The sequence below is a fragment of the Haemorhous mexicanus genome, chromosome 14 (assembly GCF_027477595.1).
Source record: "Haemorhous mexicanus isolate bHaeMex1 chromosome 14, bHaeMex1.pri, whole genome shotgun sequence".
NCBI lineage: Eukaryota > Metazoa > Chordata > Aves > Passeriformes > Fringillidae > Haemorhous > Haemorhous mexicanus.
This window is the reverse complement of record NC_082354.1, coordinates 15,572,082-15,582,646: the sequence shown is the minus strand read 5'-3', so window position 1 is coordinate 15,582,646 and position 10,565 is coordinate 15,572,082. Positions and strand designations below refer to the sequence as shown.

The window sequence follows — 10,565 nt, the reverse complement described above, 5'->3', positions numbered from 1 at the left end:
CCGGGATTGGACTGTAGGATAGATCCTGCAGCTGTATAGAATGCATCCAGCCGTACCTTGCTTGGATGGCCCGGCTGTACCGCGGATGGGCCCGGCCGGGAGTGGCTGCACCAGCTCCTGCAGCACCTCATCCTCCCCTCCCCTGCACGAAGGCAGCGTCTGCTCCCCCCCAGCACAACACGGAGCCTGCGCCGGGCCACCGGGTGGGTTTATTGGTATCAATGTCATAGAGCTATGCACAACATGTCACAGGCAGGTGACAGTCACGCAGGTGATGCGCTTGGCGGGGGCCATTGCATCCTGCCCAGTCCCTGTTCCTGTGCTGGCACCCATGGGAACAGGGAGCACCGTGGGGCTTTCCAGCGTGGCAGGCCCGTGAGGAGCTGCAGCAGCTCTCACCATCACTACCAGGGCTTGGAGTGGGTGAGGAGGGGGCACCTACGAGGACTGTGGGGGGCTGAGGGGGCTGTGCCAGGTGTGGCACAGTGGGGACACTAGAGGCAGGTGTGTCCCAAACTGGGGCCTGGGGGGCCGGCAGCTTAGCTCTCCTCTTTCTCAGCTTCCTCCTTCTCATCTTCATCATCCTTCTCTCCCTTGAGCTTCTGGCGAGCAAATTCCTCGATGACAATGTCCTCCTCGCTGGAAGGGAGAGCAGAGCACAGTGAGCCCACAAGAGGAGGGGAAATCCCTGCTGAGCCCAAACCCTGCTCCTGATGGGGACAGCACAGTGGTCACCCCAGCCCTGTCACCCCACTCAGAACACTCAAGTCACTGTGAGGCACAGCCTGGCCCCAGCACACAAACCCAGGCCCCATCACTGTGAGTCTGCATGACCCAGGAAGTTGAGCCTGCACCTTCTGGTGGTTTTTCACACAATATTTTGTATTTCCAAGTGAAAACAAGGAAAAGAAAACAAAGAGCTGAGTTACCTCCTGGAGAAAGGTGAGCAGCGAGTGACAGCAAGGGAGAGCACAAAGTGAAAAGTGGGAAAGAAAACAGAAGAAAAAGAGTCAGCAAAAGAGATTCTAAAACCTTGGGAATGTGAAATGATTTGGCAAAACCTGAATGGAGCCATGGTGGATACAGACCAAGAGATTTCCTCTTTGGAAGTTTACATGTTGTCACCGAGCTGGGAAAGGGATGGTTGGAAAGGGGTAAGTGTGAAAGCCTGGAGTTCCAGCCTGGTTTCCCAGGCCCCAAATCCCAGTGCTCACATCCTGTTACAGGGGGTAACTAGACACAAAACCTTTGGCCATGGTGTCAGGAATGGGTTTAGCACTGCAGCTTCCCAGAGGGAAGAAGTCCCAGCTGTGGCTTCAGCTGGAAGAAGCTGATTTGGGAGGAGAAGAGGCCTCTGGTGCTGGGGAATGTGCAGGGGCACAGGGACATGGCTTCCAGCAGCCCAGGGAACTCTGTGTAGGGATCAAGACCATGGAGACATCTTGTCTAGTGATGGCACTTGTGGCTGGAAGACACTGCCAGCTGCTTCTGAGGGACAGGGCAAGGCCTGGCCTTGCAGATGCTGTGGCTGCAGCAAAGGGAATTGTCAAATAACCCCTGGGAGTTTGCAGAATACATCCCAATCTCAGGATTTGGTGTCTCCTGCTGCCTCTGAGAGTGGCTTCTGTCACACAGGCTCAGGGCTTTGAGACCTTGCTGGTTTAATTCAAGGATGTGACCTCAAGCTGCGATGTCAAATCCATCTGTGATGGATCTGTGTGGTTTGTGTGTTAGAAGGAACATCTCTTTACCTTGGCTTAGCTGTATTCCAGTGATAAGCACAGGGAGAAAGGGATGGGGAAGAGAAAAGATGTGCAGGTTAATACAGAAAGGACATTTCAGCTGATAGCTCTCCTCTATGCTTGGGTGTTTTCCTGGGAAGAGGGACAGTGGGAAGGGTGCTATGGGGAGGACATCTCCTACCCTGCTCCAGGACACAGGGTGGGTGCAGCACAGCTGGACAACGGTGCCCATCCCATGGGAAAACTGCTCCCACCCTGCCCCAGGACAGCTGGACAGCTGTGCCCATCCCACAGAGGGCAGAGCAGGGCCCTTGGCACTGGGGCAGCTGCACCAGAGTTGTTTTCTCCAGCTCTCCCCTGAACCAGAAGTGCCTCTTTCCCACTGTTTTTTGGCAGCATCCCACACATAACTCACAGTCATCAGGCTTCGGGTGCATGAGGATGACAGGCATCTCCACCCCAACATCACTGGAAGGAAAAAGCAGCTCTGTCAAGGACCCTGCCCAGCACAGCCCCACTCCCAGCCCCACAGGCAGCTCCCCTTACCTGGCAGTGAGATCCCCCAGGATGCTGTGGCAGCAGGAGAGAAGGGACAGAAATGAGCCAAGGCAGAGGAGGAGAGATGTTAAGCTGTGCTTTATACTGAAGTGGAAGATGGTTGATAATAGGGGTGGTGGGGGTCAGACAGCAGCCAGTGACCCCAGGGGAGCAGAACAGGGATGAGGGGGCCCATGGTGTGAGTGCCTTCTCATTTCCCCAGGGTACAAAACCCCCCAGCACAGCCCAAGCTGACAGCCCCTGATTCTTCTGCCCACAGAGCCTCACCCTCCTCGGGACACCACCAGGTTGACCTTCACTTTGTAGGACACCAGGATGCCCAGCACCTCCTTGTCCATGCCAGGTCTCAGGCTAGGAAAAAGGCACAGGGGGACAGTGAGAGGGCAGTGCTGCCTGCAGACCCCATCCAGCCCACCATGGAAGTGCCAGGGTTTGTGTCCTGCAACATGTGGGGTGCACTGGGGTTTAAGCAGGGGAGGAGAGCAGGAGAAGAGAGGGGAGCACTTGGGGGGAAGGCACAGAGAAGGTTTTGGAGGGCCCTTCCAGCTCTGCAGAGGGATTCAGGAGCCTTGAACAACATTGGAACTTGGAAGCTACATCTCTCCTACAGGATTGAGAGGCGGCAATGTCACAAAATCTCTATATTTTCCAGCTGGATGGGGTGGGCTCAGGGGCCCTTGGTGGGAGCCCAGAGCAGAGGGAAGTGGTGAAAGGCATAGTGGGGAGCAGGGGGAGCCCCTGCAGCCCTTACATGGTGGTGGAGGCCAGGTTGGTGTCCTCGTGCTTGAGTTTGCCATCGAGAGCGAGGCCTCGCTTCTGGCGGTTTGAGGAGAGCAGGGGGGTCACCGCGTACGTTTTGGAGAAGGTGGAATTGGCGGCCACAGTCTCACTGGAAGGGTGGGAGAGAAGGGCTCAGAGCCAGCCTCAGTCTGGGGATGTTCAGCATCACTGCAGGCACCTGTGCAGGACCAGCCCTGCCCTCCCCATGCAGCTGCTGGGCCATTTCCTCCTTTCGTTCCCTCCTCTCTTTCCCCTCTACAACCACTTCTTTTTTCTCCCCACCACCTTTCTCCCTCCCTCCTCATTCTCAGGGTGGCAGAGGCTGTGTCTGGCCTCAATAATGCAAATTGAGGAGTAGAAGAAGCTTGGGAGCAGCTGTGCACCTTCTCCAGGGACCTTCCCAGCCAACCCTACCTTGTGCTGGTGGGAAGTGGTCCACAGCCTTCCCTGTTCTCTGCTTCCTCTGCACTTGCTCTTCTAACCCAAACATTTTTGCTGCTTGGTGTAAAACTGTCACATCCTCTGTCCCCACCTCTCTCTCATCCTCCTCCTCTTCCTCATTTCTCTTCCTCCCTCCCAGAAATGCCCTTCACCTCCAGCCCCTCATCTCTTACTTTATCTCCTCGGTGCACACAGTCTTCGTGTACTTGTCCAGAGAATACAGGACCACATCTGTGATCTGATCCACTGGGGACAGACAAGGGGAAGCCGTGTTGGTGACATGGCAGGGCCTCACAGTCCCCATCTCTATCAGTGATGCGTGCTGGGACATGTCCCTTCTGCCCTTCTCTCACCTGAGATCTTAATTTTTTTCACAACCTTGTTGGTGGTGTTGTTGATGTTGACGGTCACATTGATGGGGTCTCCGTGGTAGTAGATCTGCAAGGGGAAGAGGCTCAGTGATGTGACCAGAATCCTGGTCCCTGTCCCTGGCAGAGGGGACAGTGTCCCTACTGACCTCCCTGTCCAGGGAAGCTTCGAGGTGCAGAGGCTTGTCTGACATCATGAACTGCCGGGTGGTCTCGGCTCTCGGGGCTGGCCCCGTCTGCAGCGGGGCGAACTGGACCTTGCGGATGATGAGGCGCACGGAGTTCCTGTGGGGACACAGGTGGCACCCCCAGTGTCCCCCACAGCATCAACAAGGGGCCACAGGGATTCTTTGGGAACTTCACAGTGTCTCTAGCTAAAGGGTGAACGTTTCACCTGGCTCTTAGGATGTGACACAGGGACCACTGCCCCAGTTTTAGGCAGAGTTTCCCATCCAAGCATGGCACAGGCTGACAGAAGGCCCTCAGCCTGATGCCTAAGCTGTGACCCCCAAAAGATCCTGTGGTTTAGTTTTAGGGCAAAAGGGGGAAAAGGGATCCCCTGAAAATACCTCTTGTGAATTTTCTCCTCCAGATTTTCAGCACAAAATCCTTTGACCTCGAAGTCCACGCCACAGGCCTGGGGGAACATATGTGGTCACTGAGCAGGAGGGGCTCAGAGCTGCCTGAGCTTTAAGTTCCTTGTCTTTCTTTCTTCTTCCACTGCATTCCCAGAGATCCTGCTTTGATTCCAGCCATCGTCCCTTCCCACCCCTCACCCCATGGGCCATGAGAATAAATTCTCATTTTTAGCACCCCACAACTCAACCCCTTCCCAGACAGGATGGTCCAGGGGACACAGGCTGGGGACAGCAGCTCACCTTTCCCACATCATCTGGCCCGGGCTGGAGGGTGATGGAGCAGGGCAGGTTGGTGGCAATCTGGGCAGAGCAGGGAAAGAGAGAAAAAAGGGAATAAAGAGCGTGCTCAGAGCTGAGCCCTGGTGACACCACGGAGCCACATGGCCAGGAGGGGCTGAGCAGCCCCTACCTCGAAGGTGAAGGGGTAGGCGTTCTCCCCAAGCTTCTTCATCAGCTTCTCCTGCAGAGGAGTGAGGGTTTTGGGGGCCTGGTCTGGCACAGGTGGGTACAGCTGGGTGGTCAGCACGTAGATGTCCTTCCTGAAGGTCAGGCCGATCACGTCGAGGTCATCGCGGCCGTAGCGGAAGGCGCAGGTCAGCGTCACATACACTGAGCCAGGCAGGACGGGGGCGAGGGCAGGGGAGGGAAGGCACAAGGGGTGAATAAAAAGGCAAGAAAAACTGTTCATAAACTCTTCAGCAGAAATGAGACTTCCTCAGACACTAAATATGAACAGGATCCCTCATGTCCTTTGCTGCTGTGGTCCTGATGGACAATGAGCTGTAGGTGACACGGAGCAGCTCTAACCTGAGCACAGCCCCAGCTTTGGGCTGGTGCCATCCCCTCCCCTCATGCTGTATTTCTGTATCAGTACCTTTCCTGTCCTTTAGGTACTCTGGGTCAATCAGGCAGACACCATCTGCAAACAAGCAAAAAGGGAAGGACAGGTGAACTCAGCTGCCTGGGAAGATCTTTGCTAAAACACAGCTTTTTAAACCCAAATAATCACTTTGCAGCTGGAGGGTGACTGAGAGAGCTGCTGGCAAGGGGGATTGTGATGCCTCCTCCAGCAGTGTGGCTGGGTTGTTTTGCAAAGGGACTTTGTCCCCTTCCCCACTATTTTTCCTAAGGATATTTGCAGGAAAACATGGCATTTGCTCCTCCAGAGCTGCTCTTCCTGCTCTACCAGCAGCCTGGAGCACTGGGGCTGTCCTCCTCAGCCTGCACTTCCCCCTCAGTACTGGGCACTGCCCCACTCACCAACAGATTCCACTGAGTCCACATTATCCACATAGTCTCTCTTCCCCAGGTACAGGGAGAGCTGGAAGCAGCACATGGAGAAAGGAAGGGAGGAAACAAGTTAATGTTTGCCGTTGAATTGGCCCGAATTTCAAAGCCCTGAGTTGTGTCAAGGGGCTTGTCACCAGGCTGGACCAGAATCACCTTGAAGGGGTCATATCAGGGAATTTTTAAATTTCTGTTTTGAAAAGCCAGTCCTGCAGTGGCATTGTGGCAGGTCCAGGAATCAATCAGATTTCAAAGGGAAGGCAGACCCAGCCTGGATCCTGTGGGCAGATCCAGCCCAGAGGGATCCCAGCACAGCCCAAACCTTGGGCTGGCCACATGGGGGGACAGGGCACATGAGGGGACAGGGCACAGAGACTCACCTTGCTGTTGGGGCTGGTCTTCTTGAAAACCCTGGGGAGAAAAGAGATGTTTGGGAATGCCTTGGACAAGGCTGGATGGGGCACAGGGGGATGATGGGCTGCCCTCCGAATGTGCTCCATCGCCAAGAGCCACACCAGGGTGTCCAGTCCCCAGGGAATTCCATGTCCTGCAAATTCAGGGCCAAACCCACCCTGTGTGGCTACCCCAGGTGTGCTCCTGAGCTCAGGGTAACCATGGAGGAGTGGGGGGGATTCCGTGTCTTAAGGGCAAGTGAGAAAGACCAGCACAGAATTCCATGACAGCTCCATGGGAGCTCACATTCCAGCCCCTGGGAGAAGCAGCTCTGGGCTGGAGCTGGGGTCTCACTTTCCCCCTCTCTTCCTGCCTGTTCCATCCCAATTCCAGGTAAATAAATCAATAAAGATACTTACTTTGATCCATCTGCCATTTTAACTCAGTGCAGGAATGTCTACAAGGAAATCTGTGGGGAGAAACAGGGAAAGCACTGGATGAGGTGCTGGGGAAGAGGCAACCCCAGCCATGGCCACCATCCAATATCCTGCACCTCCCAACAAACTGTAGAGCCCTCAGAACAGGGCACTGCCACCTTTGCAGAGCTTGGGAGCTCCAGGTTTGGCTTTGGGGCAGCACATGGGAGCTGAGCCAGCTTGTTCCCAGCCAAAAAGGTGAAGAAGTGAGAGAGGGTTGCTCCAGAAAAAGAGGAAGCACAGGGGTGATTCCTAATGGAGCAGGTTCAAGACTGGGAAAGGCAAGAAAATGAACAGGCCTTACAGAGTCTCAATTTTAATAGTTTTTTTCTGGAAATTGGCTGTCATGGCTCAGTGGTAGGAATGGGCTTGTTTTGCCCTGTCACTCACAGGAAGGTGAGGAAAACCCAGGGAGAAAGGTCAAGGGAAGTTCAACTGCCCATGGAAAGAGGGGTCTCAGGGCACAGGATTCCCCCATTCCCAACCTTTATGCTGGGAGTGGGGCTGGAGCTGCCCAGCCCTGCCCAAGCTCTGCTAGCTCGAGCCTGTGTCCAGGAGGAACCTGTAAAGATCCCACTGATCACCAGCTGATTCTGGGATATTAAATGGGATGAGCTCAACCTCTTAGGGATAGGCAGCTCTGACACGAGCACAGCTTAAGCCCAGGCAGGATTTTAAGCCTCAGGAGCACGTGGACAATGTTGCCTCTGAACACAACCTCAGGGAAGCTGGTGAGAGAGAAGAAATGGCCATGGGAGTGAGGGGATTATTCTCTTCCCCACAGGAAGACAAGAGATTAGTCCCAAGCTCAGGATCTTTGAGGTCCTTTGGTGCTGTGGAATGTGAAGTCTGGGAATCCTCACAGGGTGAGAAGGTGCAAAGGGAGTGGGAGCTGAGTTTGGCTCCCTCCAGACCCCAGGAATTGCGGATGAGGAGATGAAAGGTGGAGGGGAGAAGAGCTGAACTCCTGCTCTGCATCTCCCAAGTGCCAAAGAGGGAACTCAGACCCTCCCTGGCTTGGCTCAGCTGTCCCACACCAGTACCCAACCCCTCCACCACGTCCTTTGGCCACACTGGAATCCTTTTTGTCCACATTTACCCCATTTTTCAGCTGTGAACCACCCTCCTTCCAGCCACAGCCCAGCACCTGTGTCCTTGCCCTGTTTTCCAAACCCTCAGAACCCCTGACATGGCAGGGCCCAGGCAGCAGAGCAGGCAGCACTCACCTGGCAGGTGGATGGACAGACAGACAGACACTCTCCTCTTCCACTCCCAGCAGCTCCCAGTGCCACCCAGTCACTACAGGCTGCTCCCAGTGCTGCAGCTTCTTATATCCCCCCTGGCTGTCCCTCCCCTGGCATCTGATCTCGCCCACTCAGCCTTGGCTGGGGCTGGGGGGGGGTTGTGTGTCTGTGAATGCTCGGGCAGAGGGACTTGAGGGAAGAATCCTATTAGTTGATTAATTGGGGAGACGCTTCATGAGTAAGAGTGGGCTATAAATACATCTCTTGCTGGAGCCCTGGGAAAGCAGCTTAGAGGGATTGGCAAAGAGGGCTTAGAAGCAAGGTGATGGTAATTGAGGTGGAAGCTCTGCTCCTGGTGGGAAGGAGTGTGGATTCCCACAGGGGCTCTCTGCAGCTGCTCCCATGGCAAGGGGAGATGGGATGGGCCTGGGCATGGGATTGGATGGAGATGGTAGAGGAGGGACCAGCCTGGAGTTCTCTCTCCCCTTCCTGGATGGATAACAGAAGGATGGAGGCATAAGCAGCTCCCTGCATGGCCAAGGTGCCCATGAGGTTGCTCACCTAGAGGTGACCTGCCATGGCCCAGGGCACAGAGGACACCCTCCCCATGGGGACACTGCTGTGCAAGAGGATGGGGTGAAGGCAGGATTCACCCTCCCTGAACCAAGAGGGAAGGACCAGCTACCCCTGGTGGGTGGGACACAGAGCTGCCACTGTCCCCAGACAGCCTGCCCAGCCCAGCATCATTTCATAACTCCAGGCTGGCCTTGCCTGACCCAATTAGTGCACCATTGACTCCAGGTTTGCTGCAGAAAAGAGCAGACTGTGGAAAGCCCAAAGTGGCTCTGCCTTATGGCTGTCAGGCAAGCAGAATTCCCACTGCAACCCTGCCACAGCCATTGTGTGGGATAACCTCCTGTGGAAATGGCTCTAGGGATGGGGCACAAGGACAGCCCAGGGCAGCTACAAACTGCTCCAGCAATGCCCCACTCACCCTCCTCACCTCCAGCACCACTCAAGCCCTTCCTTTGGGGCTGAATTCAGTTCTGTCTCAACCCCCAGAACTGAGCACTGGGATCAGGATATCCCTGTAGGAGCTGTGCCTCCTCCCAGGCCCCTACATCAGCTCAACAACATTTATCACCTGGGTACCAGCTCCTCCCCAACACAGCTCACCTGTTCCCCCAGGGGCACTGGGAGCTGCCCTGCTATGCCATGCTATACCATACCATGCCACGCCACGCCACGTCCAGCAGCCCCACTGCCAGGGCTTTAGCTGCTAGCACACGTTCCCTGGGGCCAAGACTTGTGATCTCTTTAATTGCACACAGGAGAGCTGCTTAGGTTCCAGATTAACGGGCGCTATTTCTGCTGCAGTCAGGGGGACACGTGAACTGTGACCTTCACACTGGCAGGTGAAAGAAGAGGAGGAGGAGGAGGAGGAGGAGGCAGCCCCACCTGGACACCCTCAGCCTGGCCAGGGCCCCCAGCACTGTGCCTGGGGCACCTAATCCTGTGCTTTGTTTGTGGCTCTTCGTTACGCTTTTAATGAAAGCCCTGTGACCAGGGCCACTCACTGGCTCTGCAGGGTCTGCACAGTGTGGTGAGGTGGAGGGCAGGGCTCACCTTGGGTCCCTTCAGCTCAGACTAATCCCAGCTGGGTGGTTTCAGCCTTGCCCAATCTGGGGAACAGATAATTCCCCTCCCCAAAACAGTGGGGAGATGGACAGAGCCCACATCCCTTCCCACATTCCCCTTGTGCTCCAAACCAAGCACTAGGGAAGGAAGCAGAGTTCAAAATAGGGAAATGAAAGAGGCTTCTTCCTGTGCAATGAATGGTCAGAGGTTCCTCTCATCTCCTCATCCCACCATCCCTCGAGGTACATGCACTGTGTGAAGCACAGCTCAGCCACTTCCAGAGGGGCAGGACACCACTGGGCATGGGGCTGGTGGAGCATGGTGGTTTCACCCCTCTGTCCCAATGGAGTGTCCTGCCTTCCCAGGGAAGGGCCACGGGGCCTCCTGCATCCACAGGTTCTGGAGGGAGCCTTGGTGCAGGCAGAGCCCCCAGCAGCCTGGCCCTGCTGAGCCCACATTGCCTTCCCAACCTAACCTGTGCCCAGGTGTTGGCAGAGCTGCCAGGTGCCTCTGGCTCGGTCCCAGCTCCGCCTCTGGCACTGCACACCATGGCCACCTTACATAAACACTCACAGCAGGCACTGCTGATTTCCCAAAGCCCTTCAGAGATCCTGGGCTTTCTCCCCTGATCCGGATTAAGCGGCGTGGATGGCATTAATCAGGAGACAGGCACCTCCACGCCTGCCAGGAATTACTGCCGTGCTGTTAAGTAACGGGATGGAGCAGTGCTGCTGGGACTGGGGCTCCAGCAGGATGGGTGTGTCCAGCCCACACCAACCTGCCTCCTCTGTGTGTCCCCACGGCAGGGGCTGGGCAGAGATGCTCTCGCTGCTGTGTGACCAAAACACCAGCCCAAAATAAACTGGGTGGCCCAACTTCTCGCCTGGCCACAGGTTCCTCTCGAGGCTGAGAAGCCAGGAGGAAGCCTCACAGGGGTTTTGGCACCTCTGTGCTGGAGGGCTGGGGCAAGAGGTGGGGGAAACAGTCCCTTAGCACTGGC

The 10,565-nt window shown here is 55.8% G+C and overlaps 1 protein-coding gene across 1 annotated transcript; it reads right to left on the bottom strand.

The window, feature by feature from the left end:
- Positions 1–191: 191 nt before the first annotated feature.
- Positions 192–7,975, bottom strand: ARR3 (arrestin 3). Its single transcript, XM_059859100.1, has 18 exons — positions 7,910–7,975; positions 6,627–6,676; positions 6,195–6,225; positions 5,788–5,848; positions 5,402–5,446; positions 4,937–5,136; positions 4,768–4,827; positions 4,459–4,526; positions 4,039–4,174; positions 3,875–3,959; positions 3,695–3,767; positions 3,052–3,189; positions 2,568–2,651; positions 2,289–2,312; positions 2,158–2,210; positions 1,752–1,761; positions 930–932; positions 192–639 (listed from the first exon to the last, which is right to left on the bottom strand). The coding sequence occupies exons 2-18, from the start codon at positions 6,641–6,643 to the stop codon at positions 540–542; spliced, it is 1,188 nt and encodes a 395-aa protein (XP_059715083.1). The 5' UTR covers positions 6,644–6,676; positions 7,910–7,975; the 3' UTR covers positions 192–539.
- Between the last annotated feature and the right edge of the window lie 2,590 nt (positions 7,976–10,565).

Coding starts and splice junctions, on each gene's coding strand:
- ARR3 (XM_059859100.1), bottom strand. Junction 5,849..6,194: donor AGACCAGCCCCAACAGCAAG/GTGAGTCTCTGT, acceptor TGCTGCTTCCAG/CTCTCCCTGTACCTGGGGAA. Junction 3,768..3,874: donor GAAAAAAATTAAGATCTCAG/GTGAGAGAAGGG, acceptor GTCTGTCCCCAG/TGGATCAGATCACAGATGTG.